The sequence below is a fragment of the Amblyomma maculatum genome, chromosome 1 (assembly GCF_055883805.1).
Source record: "Amblyomma maculatum isolate TAMU_Amacu chromosome 1, ASM5588380v1, whole genome shotgun sequence".
NCBI classification, from domain to species: domain Eukaryota; kingdom Metazoa; phylum Arthropoda; class Arachnida; order Ixodida; family Ixodidae; genus Amblyomma; species Amblyomma maculatum.
Genome location: NC_139344.1, coordinates 348,609,744 through 348,627,734, shown reverse-complemented (window position 1 = coordinate 348,627,734; position 17,991 = coordinate 348,609,744). Strand labels below are relative to the sequence as shown.

The following is a 17,991-nucleotide window of genomic DNA, read 5'->3' as shown; positions in this document are numbered from 1 at the left end:
TAAACGTACGCCTGGATTCTCCAATGTACCTCCCAAAGGCAAACAGTACTCAAACGCCTCAGCAGCGCTGATGCAAAAAAGGCAGTAGATGCGAACAAACGGCTGTTAAAAAATGGCTAAGGTTCAGGCACACGCTCACCGCAAACAGGTTGATAACAGAGAATTACTGAGGACTCAGCTTTGGAGTTTAGCACACGTACATTCCAAGTAATTTGATCGTCGCCGCTTATTTCCGCCGCTTAAAGCTATCTTTTCTGACCTGCCTTTAACAATGCGTGTTAAAGCAGAGTCCGACCATTTTCCATGCGTTCAACCTAGTTCTGTCCGAGTGGCAAACACTTTTGCGCTAATCTTCCCTCTCTGCGTAGTAGACAGGACGGGGCTCAGCCCTCTAAATATTGACGTTGGTTGGAGCGAATTAAGGGTCTTTGGCTTCCGGCCTTGAAAGCGCGACGCTGTTACAGTCAAAACTCGATTTAACGAAACCCGATTTAACGAAAATCTCGATTTAACGAAGGTATCCTAATTCCCCCTCAGACACCCATAGGGTTCAATGCTTTGACTAACCCGAAATAACGAAACCGATTCCGTGATTTGTCCCGATTTAACGAACCTTTTTTCGAGAAATAAAGGTGAAAAAGTGTTAATTTTTGGTCTATTTTGTAGACAGCACCCCAAAATTAGAATTTTAGTAAGAATTGTTGTTTCTTTTCATACGCGCTAGCGGCGCCGGTCGTGGTGTTGGCGCTACCCACTCGAAAGTAGCGCGGGGGGTCATGACGATGACCATACGGACCCCCAAAGATTGCGCTAGTTGTATGATTACCAACTTTGGCGCCAATTTGTCATTAGCTGTGTGGCTTGCCGTCCCGTCGGCGGTATTTAGGGAAGATTGTTGCGCCGCTAGCCGAACCGTCCTTTGGGTCGGTGCTACCGGCGTGAATTCGTCACGCGCGAGTGCGACGAAAAGTGAAAATGGTACGTGCTAACCGTTACGACCGCGATAAGCTGGTACGGTTTATGCGGATGCAAAATGCATTATGTTCAATGGGTGCTCAGTCGGGGACTTGACTTTACTACTTTTAAAACGAAAGTACTGTTTAAGCGGGTACGTTTTAACGAGGTTTTACTGTAATCGAATGTACTGAATTATGTGCCCAAGAAATGCCTCATTCAATTAACGAAGTTCTCGATTTAACGAAATAATTCACGGCTCCCCTCAACTTCGTTAAATCGAGTTTTAACTGTATTGTGGGTCCGTCGGCTAGCCTTGGTCGTAGTTAGGCCTACAGGGGCTGGCCTGACAATCACACGGTTATCCCCGCACGAAGCACTAAGCGTACCGCAGCGCAGGATCATCCAATGCTGTTCACTAAAAGCTGAGCCTGCTGCCCCTCTTACCTTGTGGAGTCGAAGCTGTGGCGGAGATGGCAAGCTGGACGCGAGAACAGAGAGGGCTGACGCAAAGCGGAACCTTAACTACGAACGCTGATGCCGGCCAGCGAAGAACAACAGCTCGAACTAGCACGCGAAGGCGTGCAACTCCCAGGCATCTTCTTCTACTTCTACCATTCTATAATGCACGGGGCGCATGCTGACATGAAGTCGAGACAACGGACTTAAGACCCATTTCTTAAGACCCAAAAAAACTCCTGCATGGTCCAGGGTGTGAGTTATCTTTTTTTTTTTAATTTATTTCACTTTTACACCAGACAAATACAATGCCTGATGCAAGAACAGAAGCTAAAGGCAGTTGGTGCCTGACGAGGCCTCTGTCGCTATACAGTTCAGATTGATGCTGAGTCACTTTCCTGCTTTCAATTATATTCGTGGAATATATTTTGAGTAATTGGACTATGGCGTTTAACGTGGCGAGTACGCACTCTACAGTGTTTGTATGTTATTTTTGTTTTGAGCCGACAACAACAAACGAGAGTTCGGCTCGTAAAAGCAATGATCCTCCAGTTTAGTAGCATGATGACATGGCTTATGGTTATGGCGTAAGGTGTTGTGACACAGAAGCTATCTTGAACGCTAGTTTAAACGAAACAAGATAGTTTACTATGGCACAGCTATAAATTGATTGCATGACAAAAAAAAAATCAGAGCGAGGAGCTCCACTGTGAAAAGCACGTGGCTTGATCCTCTTGTCCACGTCCCAAAAATGGCCGTTTGCACACAGCATCATCCATTTCATTTATCCTAAAAATAAAATAAAATAACGGAGAAGGAGCCAGGTCAACAAAGCTTTACAAGGCCTAAAGTTCTTTGAAAACAAAAAGAAAAGGAGCAAAAGCGTGAAATAAAATAAAGATAATTTAAAGAAAAAACGACCGAAGCAAAAAAAGAATTAGTTGTGGTTTAGCTCTGGTAAACCTCAGTTGAATTGCGAAAGCAACGGCGGAAGCTTCTTTTGCCTGCTACATTATTCCCCTACGTGCCTGCGAGTCGTAGGGGTAACAAGAATCCAAACGGTTCTGGCAGGCTAATTCTAATATCACCCTTCCGTATAAAAGGAGGTGGTGGTGGTGAAAGCTTTTATTAAAAAGATAGAGGTACATAGAAGTTGCTCTGTGGTAAGGCTATAGTGCCCTTCCCCGCACAAACACTATGTGGAGTCCCTAGTACGGGACACCAGTGGCTTCCGCTGCCGCCATTGCTCGTTTGACCAACGCCTTTTGGGCTTTTAGGTCGGAGCAGGCGAGTAGAGTCGCCTCCCAGTCCTCCCGGGTAGGGTTTGGGTTAGGTGCAAAGGCAGGATTGGAGGAATACGCCCACACCATGTGGAATAGGTTCGAGGACATTTCCCCTCAGTGCTGGCACTCCCCGGAGAAGGCATTGTCAAAGTGTTTAAGTGACACCGGGTACATCATGGGGTTCGTAAAGAGGCGAAGAAACACGCGTTCCTCCGCTCTCGTTAACCCTTTACACGGGTGGGGGTAAATTGTGTCTGTTTTGGTACAGCTGAGTAATTTGTTTGAAAGTATAGGCTGGTGTAGATTCTTCTTCTGAGGAGAGGACGAGGTTGCCTGGTTAGAAAGCGCGCGGGTAGCGGTATCTGCTGCCTCGTTTCCTCCTAGCCCCGAGTGGGCCGGAGCCTAGACTATAAACCGACGGGATGGACTTCCCACGCACGAGCTGTTTTGCAGTAATCGGTAGGCCAGGTCCGAGCTGTTTTTTAGTAGCCGGTATAGGCCAGGTATGGGACCCAGCCCTGTTGAACGTTCCTACACGCTCATCGCGAGTTCGTTATGATTGTTTTGGAATCAGAGTGGGTGTTGCTGCTAACACGATTGCGACCTCCTCCGCCTGTGTTACGTTTCGGGCTTGAAATGTGAGCCCGTTCACCATTTTGGACTCGTGGATCACTGCCGCCGTGTACCACCCGCCTTGGTGCGGGCCGGACGCGTCCACATAGTAAACTCCGGGTTTCCCTCCGTAGTGGTGAGCTAAGGTCTGTGCCCTGGCCATGCGCCTACCCTCGTGGTCGTCCTTGAACATGTTAGTGGGGTGTGGCTTTACGTGCAGGGCGTACGTCACTCCTGGGGAAGTCTTACTCTTTCCTCGGTTACAGTCGTGTGTTGTATGTATAGACTGGTTAATAAGCGACACCCCGATGGTGTCTGTGATAATCGCATGTATTGGCTGGCTTCTGAGGTGGGTTTCTCTCAGCTCCTCGAACGAGTTCGTCATACCCAGCGACCCGAGTTGGCAGCTCCTGCCCGTGGCTTAGGGGTAACGTGAACTCAAACGTCATGGCAAGCTGACTTTTTTATGAGAGACCACGGACACGAACATGGACACGGCACACAGCGACGAGCGTTTAGACCTGGCATAGTATTGTTCTCGCAGTAAAAAAAAAAAAAAAAAAAAAAAAAAAAAAAAAAAAAACAGAGAAGGGTTCAACTGGTTGCGGCACCACAGGGACGAGGACAGATCCATACCAACTTGTCCAGTTTTTCATATTTCTCCAATTTCTTTATTGGCATGAAGGAGGACTAATTAAGGTCCTTAGCGCAACTTTGTCAGAGGAGATGGAGACGATGATGACGGCGACATCCGGAGGGCAATGTCGAAGACTGACGCGAAGAAACCGGCTACCGAGAGGGCGCAGTTATGTTAAAGCAAGCAATTAAAAAAATAAATAAAACCCGAGATGGCGTCATGATTTAAAGTGGCTAGCGGAGCTTACCACTTTTCCTCGGCCTGGTTTTGAAACTACTGATGGCTATATATATATTTGTTTTGCCAATTTTGCCAATGGTATGCGCGAAGAGACAACGCCGTTTTTATAAACACAGTGGTTTCGGTTCACCGCGCATTCGTTAGCGATGCGAACGAATATATATATATATATATATATATATATATATATATATATACATATATATATATATATATATATATATATATATATATATATATATATATATATATATATATATATATATATATATATATATATATATATATATATATATATATATATATATATATATTACAAAGACACGTGACTGAGACTCATAACATACTTTTCTCACTGGGGAAATATATATGTATATATATATATATATATATATATATATATATATATATATATATATATATATATATATATATATATACAGACACGTGACTGAGACTCATAACTCCTTTAGTCCTACAGAGGCAGAACATACCTTTCTCACTGGGGAAATTGCTGTGAAGATCCTGATGCAACGTATACCCTCGTTGCAACCTCGTACTTTGAGCACTTGGGCCGAGAAACGAGCGTGGTTCAACTTTTATTGTATTCGGCCGCAGGCGAGCGGGAAGAGTGCGCACGTTGCTTCCAGCGCGCGAAAGAGGAGTACAGAGCCGCCTAGCACGTTTTATTCGAATAACTATGATGAAAACCTCCGGAACTTGAACCTCGGCGAAACAGTACGACGACGATGAAATGGGGAGCAGACGGAGAAGAAGCGAGCGAGTAATTCGGAGTTCGCCGATCGCACGGTAAAAGGGCAGCTGCAGTAGCGCCACCGTGCGTCGATGGGGGCGGCGATTGCTGGCCGAAGCTTGCCGGAAGAGCAGAAGAGTAATGGGCGGTAAGGGAAGAGTTTGTCCTGCTCTAACAGGACGCGAATATCATTCCACCTTCGTGATCTTGTAGAACACCCAGCTGTCGAGAGGAACGAGTCAAGGTATATAATGAAAACAATAACAAGAAAGGGCCTTCTTTCTGTTTTATAACAACATATTACTCTAACGAACGGCTGCCATGGCTCCTCCTAGATAGCAAGCCCTAGTAATGGTGCTCTAGAAGGCAAAAAAAAAGAAAAAAAGGACGAATGTGAAGAAGAAACCGTGTCTCCCACGTGTCTTCGCATTCTTGTTTTTTTTTTTTTTGTTTTTTTTTTTTTTTTCAATGCTTCGTCGCGCCTAGCTACCAACTGCCCAAGCATCAACGTTACTCCTAATATTGAACGTTTAGCAGCTTCATCGCCCCATTGCTTACATGAACCGAGGATTTATGTTTTAGTGTTTGGAAGGTTTCTCGGCGCAGCAACCTGTTTTGCGTAGAAATATCTTGGATCTTACATGTGGACGCAAAATCAGTCGTAAAGAAACAAACTTCAGGAGTAACTTTTATGTGACCACTACTATAGACGTCATGCCGCGTTAGGAAACAAAGGAGTATTTTTTATATGTAACTAAACTAGGAAAAGAAGGAGAAAAAGGTGCAAATGCACAGGTTGTTAATCCACCACTTCAAATTATATGTGGCCTTCGTTTTTTCCTGTTGTAACTGTTTTCTAACGATAGCGGCCGCGGCTGATGCTGAACATTGGCGAGCAGAAATTCGGGTTCGAACAAAGGATACTCTTCCATGAATGAAGGTACATGAGCAGTGTGTTTTGAGAACGTGAGCTTGAAGGGCAATTCGTTCAAAAGCCCCTCGTAGGTCTCGAGAGCTGACGGACAGCTTACTCCTATGGCCTGAAATAAAAACAAAATACACATGGTAAACAGAAGTAGCGAGAAACAGACAATAAATTCCAAAAGTTGATACCACAAAATTTTGTTCGCTCTGCTTTAGGCTGATCGCAAGAATTGCTTGTGAAATATTCGCAAAATTTGAAACAAATAAATCATGCGACATGCTTTGCCTTTGGTTAAGAACGTCACATTTGATCAAACCAAGGAAAATTGAAGTTTGAGTTGAACTGACAAAGGCTTACTATATTTGCGAATGGTTTGGTGTAGTTAATTGAAACATACGTGACCACGCACCAGCCAGCAGTAAGAACGCTAACGTACGTGGTTGAGGAAGAGCCCGTCCACTCTCAGTACTGCGAGACCCATTGTAACAATTTTTTTGATGAAGTCCCAGTGTTCACCTGGAGTTGTCAAATAAAAGAGAACAGTGGTGACGCGGTGAGCGCTTCATCCCGTAATCACCGACTTAAAGTCAACCACAGGCACTCGCACACATACCTTGCGGTTCGGTGCTGATGGGAATGTCAGTCAGATCGTTGAAAACAACATCAAATTGCCTTCCCTCTGTTATATACTCTTTCATCTTCTTCACGCAGTCATCTATAATGATCTAAAAAAAAATTGTGCGTCGCTCAGCCGAGATTTACCAACGATATGAGTACACCTGATAAAAATCTTGAATTGAGCGACAATGAAAATAGTAACCCGTAAGATGAACAAAATAGTTAGTTTGCCGAAGATTGTCGCCAATGTTCATGCGAGAGTGAATGGAAGTGTCACTTTTTCGCCACCAAAAGAACGTACTAAGCTTTGTTAAGTCTGCTTCACCTCACTAATAGTCTTTATGTAACAAAGCCAGCTTGGAAGGGGCCAGCTGTTATGCATAGCGTAAAATCCTTTCGTAACCTCGCAGAAGTTGGTGTTCATACGGTCAGTAAATAAGATGGAATTCGAGGTGTAGAATGCTTGGACCGCATCTCGCAAGCGGCGCCACCTATTTCGGTGAATAAACAAAAATAAAATATGTTGATTTTTAACTGCCTGTGATACGCCAGAAGCAAGAGTAGAGACACGACGAAACGTTGCTTCCATAGCGGCATGTGACATGTATGTTGGCCAAAAGTGCATTTAATCTGAAGGGCGCGGTAACAGCGTTTCATGAATCTTGGTATTTCGTCGACAGAAGCTCCGTTACTAGCGCACATCGTTGCACAAAAACGGGTGTTCGACTTACCTCGTAATTGGGTCCTGTCAAAGTGTCCAGGACGTTGCCGCAAGCACCTCTGAGATGTTGTCGACAGGCGTTGATCACCATTTCGTCTATGTATGACGGCCGTCAAGGATTAGAACACAGTAAGTAAGGCGACACTGAATCTTCATTTTATTCAACTTAACCTTTCACGAATACCTGCTCATGAGAGAAATCTGCTCTTAGCCCAATCAGACAACAGCGTACAGATGCTCTGGAAAGAAAATGACGTTTTGTACTATATTTTACACTGTGTAAAGCGACTCACCGTACACTCAGCGTGTACAGGCACGTATGTATGTACACATGAGGTATTTGTACACCATTAAGGCGAGTGTGTGCATGTGCGTGCTTGCGTGCGTGCTTGATTTTGGAGTAGAAGAGGTCATGCAGAAGCGCTTCTCAGCACATTCGTGTATCTTCATTAGCTTTGGTTGATGGGAAGCTTGCGGCAATGTGATAGGAGCAAGCAACGGGAGATGGCCACCCATGAACGCATTCCAATGTGTGACAAGGGGCTTTTGAATACCGTGGATACTTAGGAGCATTTCCTGCCACTTTCAGTTAAACTTAAATATTTAAAGAAGTGATAAAACCTACCGAAACACAGCTCTAATACTGTGTTGCTTCATTATATACTCGTTTATGGTCCTATCAGTGAAATATCGTGGCATATGTGTCACTCACCTTCGTTTGGTGCCGTATTATCATCTTTTATTTAGTTCAAAACATTTCGCAAGATGAAGGCTGTAGAACAAAATTGTATTGAATTTTGCCGTTCTTGAATTTTAAGTCGCGCTCTTCTTCGTCGGTGGCTTGAAGAACAGTAGTAGGTGTCGTAGTATTTGGTGATTCACTAATCATCACTTCATTTGAAATATTTGAACCTAGATAAGGCAAAAAAATATTAGGCGGAAAATTCTGCATGGTTGCTTACTCCGCCTAATTTCAGAACTAAGAAAAAGGCTTGTCGATATTGAATAAGGATTCATGACGCTTCTTCCAATATTGTGCCGAAAAATGAAAAATGCTTGTGTGGAAGCGCCAAAAAAAAAAAAAAAAAAGAAAGAAAAGAAAATATGGTATGCGGACGAGCATGGCCTTTTGTAAGCATCGCTTTCTGTATACACGAGAATGAAACGCTCATCAAGTGACCGTTAAAATAGCCAAACAGAAAAGGATATATCCACCATGGTGACGTATTTGGGCTTTTCTTTGAGCAACTCGCATAGGAGGCCGCCGTCGCCGCCACCTAGAATTAGCACCTCTTTGTCTGCATAGCTGACGCTCGGATACTTCATCAGGCCATGCGTGTAGTTGATGTCTTTCTCCGCAAGGTCTGAAGCGAGAAAAAAAAGCGATAGATGGAAGTGAGATTCCTAATAAAGAGCCCTGAAATCAACTGCGAGTGCATGCACAGTGTGCAAAATATTATTGCAGTTTGCACACGTGAACACCGTTTCTTTCTTTTTTTTTTTTCGAGATAATGATTTTCGTGCTCACGGTTATTAAAAGAAATCTGCCTATGCTCTTAATAGCTGTCATTGTTGTAATGTTCGGTATAGAACCCGATGGCGATGTTTCGACATTACATGTATTTTTGTTGATTGAAAGGAATAAAGTTAGGTGGCAATTGCTATACATTTTGTTTTTATAACCAACGAATCATGGCACTAATTTGTCCGGCACGTAACGCGTGTCGGCGCTCCAAGTACATCTTCATTTGTATTTCGCTTTGGGTCTTCACAGAGATTGCTCAAATCCGCGTGCATATCGCGTAGGGGCTTGTTGATTAACCCGAAGCGGTTTTTTTTTTTTTTTGAGCTGTGGCGGTGAGGCGCTTTTGATCTGCTTGACAAAAACGCGGATAACGTTCAAATTGGAGGCTAATTAGTAGCCTGCGAGCGCCCTTGAATGTGGGTCTCATGATATCTTGTATTTCATAATTCATAGTTCATCATTGACATCTAGAGTGGCATGTGACGCGCACAGCTAGAAAAACTTTCCGAGTCAAAGTAGAGTGCATCTCATTTTTACCTTGTTCTGGAAATGTAGATATTCTATCCCTTAGTAATCTAGACTGCCGCTCACGCGCGGGAGGCTGACTTGTTTCTTTGAAGGCAAGCTTCAAGTGAGAAGAAAAAAAAAAAAAAGTGCCTGTCTGATGATGGACAGTGGTGAACAACCGCGCATGTCCGGAAGAGCGCTGAACGAAAAACACACATTGCAAAGAACCAAGGCGAAAACCAGAGGCTCTAATTTCCTGTCAGAAATAGAGTTGACCTTCTAAGGTACCGTAAATCGCGATTCCTCATGATATCCGGCTTTTACCTGTGACTTATTTTTTTTCCTTTTTCGCTTTCGCCTAGTAGGTGCATCTGGTAGTCCTTACGTGCCGCGGTCACTCTGGTCGTCATGGAAATAAATGAGTCGGCAGCTGGAGACTGTGTTTTGTGTCGATTCTTCGCCATGTTCTTTTTTTATACTACGCTCTTATGTCTGAGAATCGAATCAGGCACCAGACATGGAGCTCAGCTCTATGAATTGACCTGAGTGTGCGGTTGTTCTCTTTTCTTCGCAGGTTAGCTACTAAACAAACAAATAAAGTACATAGTCGCTCACTAAAACAGCAACACTTGAACGTGTTGTGTTATGAAGCTCGCTGAGTGTCACCTGTGGGCATCTCGATAGGCAGCGTTACTTCTAACGTGACAGGGCTCAGAGAATGGGACAATGCGACAGTCGCGCGACGCACTCTGAGATGGTGCTGCGCGAGCCGCTGAATGACGCACTCAGATGTTCTCGTTATAAACCATTAACAGTTTACGCATGTCGATCCTGCGAGGTGTCGAACATCAGGGCGAGACTTACTTTGCAGGTCGTCCAGGAGGAGGCAGTTCCCTAGCGTAGGTGAGTGCAAGATCTTGACGTGCTGGTACTTGGATTTCTCCTCAAACACAATCTTGTCAAAGTCGTACTCCAGAATTCTCTCGTCCGAGGTCGTGTAGTAGTTTGGCACGGGAGTTCCTCGCTTGATGAGCGGGATTCTGCGCGGGAACCAGGAGGGAACACAGTTTGTTTTCTCCTTGCAGCAGCTCTCTCTTTTAAGGCTTGGAATTTGTAACCACGTGCTTCAAAGGGAACGTCGAAATTTATCATGCAAGCTTATACGCGTGAAAACAGGCAAACGTGGGGTATCACGTGATATTCCTAAAAAAAAAGTGTGCAACACAGCGAACTCTCATTACTCGATGGTATTGCCCAGGCTATCTGCTGATAATGGCAATAGACGAGTGACCGCCTGCACCTCTTGGAGAAATTCTATTTAAGCCGCACAGACATTATGATGTGACGTCACATAATCAAGAGACGCTAACCATTTTGCAAGCTATATACCTTTCCTATTGCGTAGGGACTTTCAAAGTTTGCGGAAATCTACTGCTCTTTGTTCAAAGGACTATACTGCAGTCAATTTCTTTCGCTCACTAAGAAAAAAAAAATACTTTCCACTACAATGAAAATATGAATAAAGAATTGCTGCCAGCGACATGCTTCTGCAAGTACAAATCTTCTAAATTAATGATATTTGCAGTGCGGACGGTGAACAGGTTTAGGAAGAATGATAAAATATGAGTTTGAATAGGACTTTAGCGCTGGACTTCAGACTTCAGCGGCCAATGCGAGTAGTGAGTAGTCCTTTGCGATGCCGAGTTTCACTGCATCAAAAGTATAGCAAGAATTCTCGTGCACCCCACCGAAAAGTTTTTTTTTCTTTTTTTCTTTCTTTTTCTCGCAAAGACAGAGCCTTGCACTTTGCAAGGTACAATACATAGGAATTGATGACTATACTGTTCACTCTGATGAGATCAGTATTACCAAATTGTTAGTTTCTAATTTTGTTAGTGATTTTTTTCTAGCTCGGAATAGTGCAGGAAGTAGTTTTGAGTAACCTGGTAATGGCAAACATCGCATGATTGTTTTTTTTAACTGAAAATCGGAGTTTGTGGCACTTTTTGTCTGAGGCCGGTCATGTCACCGTCCTCTGTAACATCGCGGACAGTCTACTGAGTTAGATTCTGTGGCCAACATCAATGCGAGACGAGAAAGGCGCTAATTGAAATATCAGATTTTTAAACAGCGCTCTTGTATTCCTGGTGGAACGTATTAGAGTATCAAAACGAAGTCTGGTAACAGCGCGCAACTAATAGAGTAAGCTGGTACGAGCGTCCATGTTCAACCCGATATCTCGAGATCCTTTTCACAGTAACGTGCTAGATTATCATGCATTACAAAATGACTGCTTAAACAAAACATAGATAAGCTGTTCAAGCTCTTTCGAAAGCAAGCCTATATTATTCGCTCATAAAGCCATAGCTAGTGGTGAATGTGCAAATTAGGCATATTTTGAACACCGAAGCCCAGACATCTGGTGCTCAAAGGCCAGTACAACTGGACGAGTACTTTTTGTTTCACATGACATCACGCATGCAACGTCACAATTAAACAGTTAGTCAAAGAATGCTGGAAGAGGTAAAGGAGGAAGAGGATAGGAGCAAGGAATGGCCCAACGGCAGGTGCAGACTAGGGGTGTGGGAATACTCGAAAATTTTGAATAGCGCATGAGACATTCACTTATTCGATTATTATGATTATTATTCAAACGAATCAAATAATGTTTTGGAAAGTGTTCGAGCCGGATCGAATGTATTGTGAACTTTTCGTTTACTTTTCGAATGATTGCCCGACGTTCGAATAAGATCCACCATAGCATTTTTCTTTGGCGACTGCTCGAAATACAGGGCCCAGATCAACACTGCGTGCCACCCTGCAGCGACCAGTATGTGCGGGATGAAGGGTTTGGTGCCACCGCTACGCTATCCATTCATGTCGAAGCGTTCACAATGCTCATAGATGGCCTCTAAGACTGGACGAGGCGGCAAGGCTCAGGCAAGTTTAACAGCCTTAATGCTAGATATCCGTGCTGTCGACTGTCTCTTGTTCTAAAGGGTGGTCATAGTTTTTTCTTTTCGTCATAAATAAGAAAAATTAATGTTTCTGCACGTATTAATTGATGCCCACTTAGCTAGCGTACTGAATTTGTGTTACGTACCCTTAGTGGAAATCAGTATTGCGTCTTTCAACAGCTATAGGCAACTTACAAATTCTAACCGTACTGCGACGCCGCCGCCGAGCTCCAATGTTTTATACTTTGCTCGTTTTCACGATATTCGCAGTAGTAGCAAGCATTAGTCCAAATATTCGACTCGTATACTGTTTGGTGCTATCACACTTCGATACGTATCCGATTCAATGGGGAGGCCTGCACAATCCATATTCGATTCGGTAGCGATGGTACAATATTCATATTCGATCGGTAGGGAAGCTGCACTATTCTTATTCGATTCTGTGGCGGAGGTACGCTATTTGTATTCGATTAGGTTCGGGAAGAGTGCTATTCGCGCACCCCTAGTGCAGATACAGAAACTCACCACAGTACAAAGCAGTGTAAGTTGACAAGCAATCCTGCAGACAGCGAAAAAAGCACCGAGCAAGGAGGCACACACGTCGAAAACAGCACAACACAGAAAGTACGTTGCGTCAACGTTTGGCTCAGATACAGCCACGACCACGTAGGTTAAGGGTGACACGAGACAGCGAACACAGCCACTTCACGAAGTCCGGTGTAGCGCCCGTCACAATTTGTGCTGACGGCGGATTTGCGCATGCGCCGTGTATTCTATTTGGCACCGCACATTCAACGTGACTGTGTTGGCCGCCTGCCGTAACCCTGTGTGGCTGAGGGTAGGAAGGAAGTCAGCAATCGTACGCAGGCACACATGCAGAACGAGCGGCATAGGATGCGCTGAGCAATGCAAGCAAGGAACCACAAACAGCCAGTGAGCGCCTGTGTGAAGTTTTCTTTTTTTTTTTTTTTTAGGTTTGAGAGTCTTAATTAGGGCCATTACTATGCCTATATTACTAAGACTAAGAAAAACGCGAAATTAGGAATGCAAAACGACGAGCAATGTAAATAATTATTGTAACTTCTCATGAATTCGTTGGCGCGAGGTTAGCAGAGTTTGATAGCTGGTGCTGCTGTCATCCACAAAGATATTCATGCTGTCATTTCTGCTGCATCTATTTTAAATGAAGTGCTCCTGCTTTTCTTTTCTACTCTAAATGTGCGACAAGAGCAAATAAAAACGAGAATAAAAAGCGCGGGACCAACACTACTGTCCCAAGCTACGGGTTAACGCTTTCGCGGTTTGTTCAACTTACGGCCTGGCCTCGCATTGATGTGAACACAGTTCCGACCTGCGTGGCACGAGAGAGAGAGCGCACAGTATAGGCCCTTGAAGAGAGTAGGAGAACGAAGAATAGAAAGATGTAAGAAGGAGTTGCGTAGCGAGAAACAGAAGTCAGTCTGCGTGGCGCATTACATCTGAGACGCTAGGTAAGTAAGTATCCTTTCGAAGGCATTCTGTTCTGCTGCAGAAGTTCAAGTCCACATTCAGGCCTAGTGATGCTGTCCGCCGCACGCAGACCCTTTTTTAGGAAAATTCGTAAAGGACCGAAAAGTTTCATGCAAGGTCGTGTTTTAAACCGGCTGCACCGCACATCGTTGCCGTCTCTAACTGTTAGAAATAGTTGGAGGTAAGCTTATTTTCAACACTACGCACTTACTAGTCACCTGTAACCTTTCTCGAAAGCATGCAGTTATGTCTCAGGGCATACATTGTCCCTCTTGCGGGGAAAAAAACGCCATCAAGTCTACTCTAAACATATATCGCGCAGTATTCTACAGTCTTCGTCGAAAGTACGTAGGCCAATCAGCATACAACCGGCGCTGTCGGCTGGTGGTAGGTCGATCGCTATATGTTCAATGGAGTAATAGAAGCTATACTCCACAGCACACACTGGTACAGGCTAGTTTATTAAGCAAAATAAACTCTCTCGCAGTTGTCGACGAATGCTCCTCCTGTCAGTGGCTGGCATTCGTACTTTCGACGAAAAATGTACGTTTTTATTTTTTACGTGTGTCCCGTTGACTGAGGACCAAGAGAAAATAAAATAGTAACTATTGCAGAAAGTGAGCAATGTATCCAACACGAACGGTAGCACTGCCGCGAATCAGAAATGAAGAAACCTCGATCATTCTCTCTCTCTCTCTCTCTTTTTTTTTTTTTTTTTTCAGCAGACGAGAGGCTCTTAAGCTTCTATAGTGTTCACATTTCCTTACTTCTTTTGGTACAGGCGCACACAACTGCATGCAGACAAAACTTATACGTGCTATCACTGCGAGCGCTTACCTTTCTATACGAGTTTTGATGCTCTCTTTTATTTTCAGTTTGAGCTCTTCCATGACCTTGAGTGGTTTGGGCAAGAGACAAAAACGCACACCCGCTCACAGCGATGCCACACGAGCTCTTAGAAAGAAAAGCACAACGCGAGTAATTTGTGCACTTTTGTAGCACGTCAAATACTTTAATTTAGAACCGCGAAACTTTACGCGTAAGTTATCGCCTGCAGAATATGTCAGGCTTTTGCAGTGAACTTTAAGGGTCAGTGTAAAAGATGGAACCCTATCCATCTTATAAGGGTGCTGCTGGATAAAAAAGTATCAGAAACACAGAAATCAAAGAACTTCTGCGCTGTTGTACCTCTAACGCTTCTAATTAGCTCTTTTGAGTAATTGAAATCGTGCAGGCATGACTATTTGTAGCAAAAGATGCTGTTTTCTTCTTCACTAATAGCCAACTGCAATTCTTGGTCACCAACTGCGGTCTAGACCAGAGGCGGTACTATAGTCAGCGGCACTTCACCTCCTACCTCACTCCCTCCCTTCCCTCACCAATGTACTTCCTATTTTGTGCAAGCGCCACCTTCCAGGTGTGGTCCACAATCCCCTAGTTACGGCTTTGGTCTAGAGAAGCTTCTATCGCACGGCGTCTTAACTGGTGACAGGAAACTCATGGTACACTTATGAGCCAAACGCACCTAATATATATTATTCTAGATGCAAAGCGAACGCTCTCAGTGTGTTTAAACTTGCAAAGTCATGCCACTGATATATTGGTGGAGAAAAGAGTGACGGTTGACGCACCTGGTTGGTGAGAGGAGAATCGGGGTTCGCGTCTTCGATGGTGACTGTTAAGAAGCCGCTGGGATACACCGTGATCAGGCAGGACAGCCTAGAGTAAAACAAGCCCCAGGCTCATGAGGTGAAACTAATCATTACAAAAAAAAAAAAAAATGTTCTGGTAACATGTCTCATTTCTTCCGAATTATTACTGCCGCTCATCTTTCGAAAGCCGTTCAGTTCAAATTAAAGGAATTAAATGCACCACTTTCGACAGGGAGAGGGGACGGACTCACGAGGTAATAGCACATCCTCATAAACCCCACATCCAGGTTACGATGTATCGCGTAACACTCTTTTTTTGTTCGATATTTATTGCCTTAGGGCATCAGTAGGGTATGAAATGAAGGATGAATAAATGCAAAGCGAGTGAGCTTTCTAGTCGTGCTGCAATTTTCTCTTTAGCCGCTGTATGATGTCGCATAGTCGCCGCCACAGCGAAATTATCGCCTTCTTCCCTCTTCGCCAACCCTTTCCCCTCATGATAGTGGCATGCGCAGTGTTGTCGTAAAAAACGTTTCCTCAAGCCAGATGCATCGGTCTCTTCTCAATTTCAACGCTTTGTACACCTAGCTTTGTCCATTTATATGACGAGATATGGGGCCAGTAATGAGAAGCCGTGGCTTACGCCATAGAACGAGGTGCTGGCGTGATTCACCAGTGCTCCTCTAAAAATATCGCCTGGCGATGAAAAAGCGAAGAAAATTTGTTCATCCCTTTCTTGTTGTATGCTGCAATTGGTAGGGCACACTCTTCCTCTCATTGCAAGAATGGCATAAGGGAAATAGCAGAGCGATTCATCCGTAGAAACCGGCTTCTCTGCCTGTCATTGAAACGAAGGAGGCGTTGCTATAAGAAAAAAAAAAAAAAAAAAAAAAAAAAAAAAACATATTTCTAGGCCCGTTTTCAGGATTCGTGAACAGCGTTGAAAAGTTCTAAACACATTCTGAATAAGACTGGCGCAGGTCTCCTTGGCCTTATAAATGGCTTACTACGCAAAACGTAGAGTTGTCTTCGTTTCATTTATTGCACCCCCAGGACTTTCGCATTACAGAGGGGGTTGGAGCAGTGAAACAAAACAAAATCAAGTAAAAGAGGAAGCCTGATACAAAACGATACTATTGAATTGAAAATAGCTCAAAACGAAATTCAACAAAAAAGAATACAGGTATAAATGAGTCAATAAAAAGCAACCAAACAAAAACATCCAAAATAAATTCGTAAACCAACTTGGGATTAATCAGAATCCAACAGTGCAATTAATGTGGTTCTGAAACGCGCAGGGTCGATCAGTAAAATTTCGCGTAACATACTACCATGTACAACGACAGGATGCATGCCTTACCCTGTTGACTCGGCAGTGTAGAGATAAATGTGTGAGCCAGCCATGGCCTGCTCGTGCTTTCTCACTAAGCCCAGTGTGGATAACACGTCTTCCACAGATTTCACAGCAGTCGATCTTCTCTCTGGATGGAAAATAAAAAAAAAAAAAAATGTTGCCCTGCTGCCGGCTTAGCTCTGCTAGATTTTTCTCACAACATATACTCTTGTATTCGTACAAAAATACTAATCCCTGGAAGATTTTTGAACGCCACTATTTTTATGGTTACTAGGCATGGCCGTGAGGAGTCTAGCATCCAATGGCATGGCAGGCGAATGCAGTATAGTTCGGAGGGTTGTTATGTGCTTTGCGTCAGAAGCGTAGACATGTAATGTAACAAAATTTAGTGGAACACTTAGTAGAGGCAATGCACAGTGTAAAGGGAATTCGATTCAATTCAAATTACCCTCACAGATTTCTCTTGAAGGACATTTGGTGTGGGTGCTAAAAGATGCTCGTAGTCAAGGAAGCCCCGCGGTATGTCGTACATTTAAACTCTTGGTAACATTAAACGCAAAATCTTTGCATTTGATTGTCCCGCACGATAAGACGCTAGATTTTTTTCGCGAATCAGTTTGGAGAGAAAGAAAATCGTAAAGCAAAATTTCCAAGCTGCTCCTCAACTGTTTGCATCGTTTTTGCCTGCGCTTTTAGCTGCGCGAGAGAAATGGCGGGATGCTAGTCTTTCGTTGACGGTACTCTGAACAGCCACGCTAAATTGGTGACCTTGCAGAGCACAACTGTAAACGCCAACCACGAAGTGGGTCAAGGTGATCGTGTGATAACAGTCAGGATAACCGAATACGTCGTGCGAGCTTTTTGCCCTTAGGTATGCAAAGCTGCCTTACTTGGGCTGTCCACGGCGCTTTTATCCAGCCACACATCCATCATTGCCGTACGAACAGTCATTTTGGCCGCCGAATCTGCAAATGGAAGAATATAACGGAAGAGAATAAGCTTTCGTAGAAAGCGCGGTTGAGTGCGGAAGGCATCGGATACTCATTTAATCTCACACTTTTGAACAGAGAGGTTGTAGGCGCTGTCTTCAAAAGGCATATTGAGGACAGACAGTAGTTGGCCTGTATTTACAGGCTACAACGAAACTAAAGCACCAAGACTACAACAGACTCTTACCAGAAAGGAGGTTTTATAGCTGGAAAAGGCCGCAAAACGGAGTACATGTGTCGACACTAGCGACCAATTTCGCAAGTAAAATGCGTGTGTCAACGTCGATTTTAACTA

General features: G+C 43.9%; 1 protein-coding gene across 1 annotated transcript; it reads right to left on the bottom strand.

Moving 5' to 3' along the window:
• Window positions 1-4,841: 4,841 nt before the first annotated feature.
• On the bottom strand, window positions 4,842-17,658 carry Sms (spermine synthase). Its single transcript, XM_084587147.1, has 12 exons — window positions 17,598-17,658; window positions 16,714-16,834; window positions 15,333-15,420; window positions 14,539-14,594; window positions 13,508-13,543; window positions 10,100-10,275; window positions 8,413-8,567; window positions 7,214-7,303; window positions 6,478-6,589; window positions 6,301-6,380; window positions 5,864-5,979; window positions 4,842-5,161 (listed from the first exon to the last, which is right to left on the bottom strand). The coding sequence occupies exons 1-12, from the start codon at window positions 17,656-17,658 to the stop codon at window positions 5,128-5,130; spliced, it is 1,125 nt and encodes a 374-aa protein (XP_084443273.1). The 3' UTR covers window positions 4,842-5,127.
• Window positions 17,659-17,991: the final 333 nt, after the last annotated feature.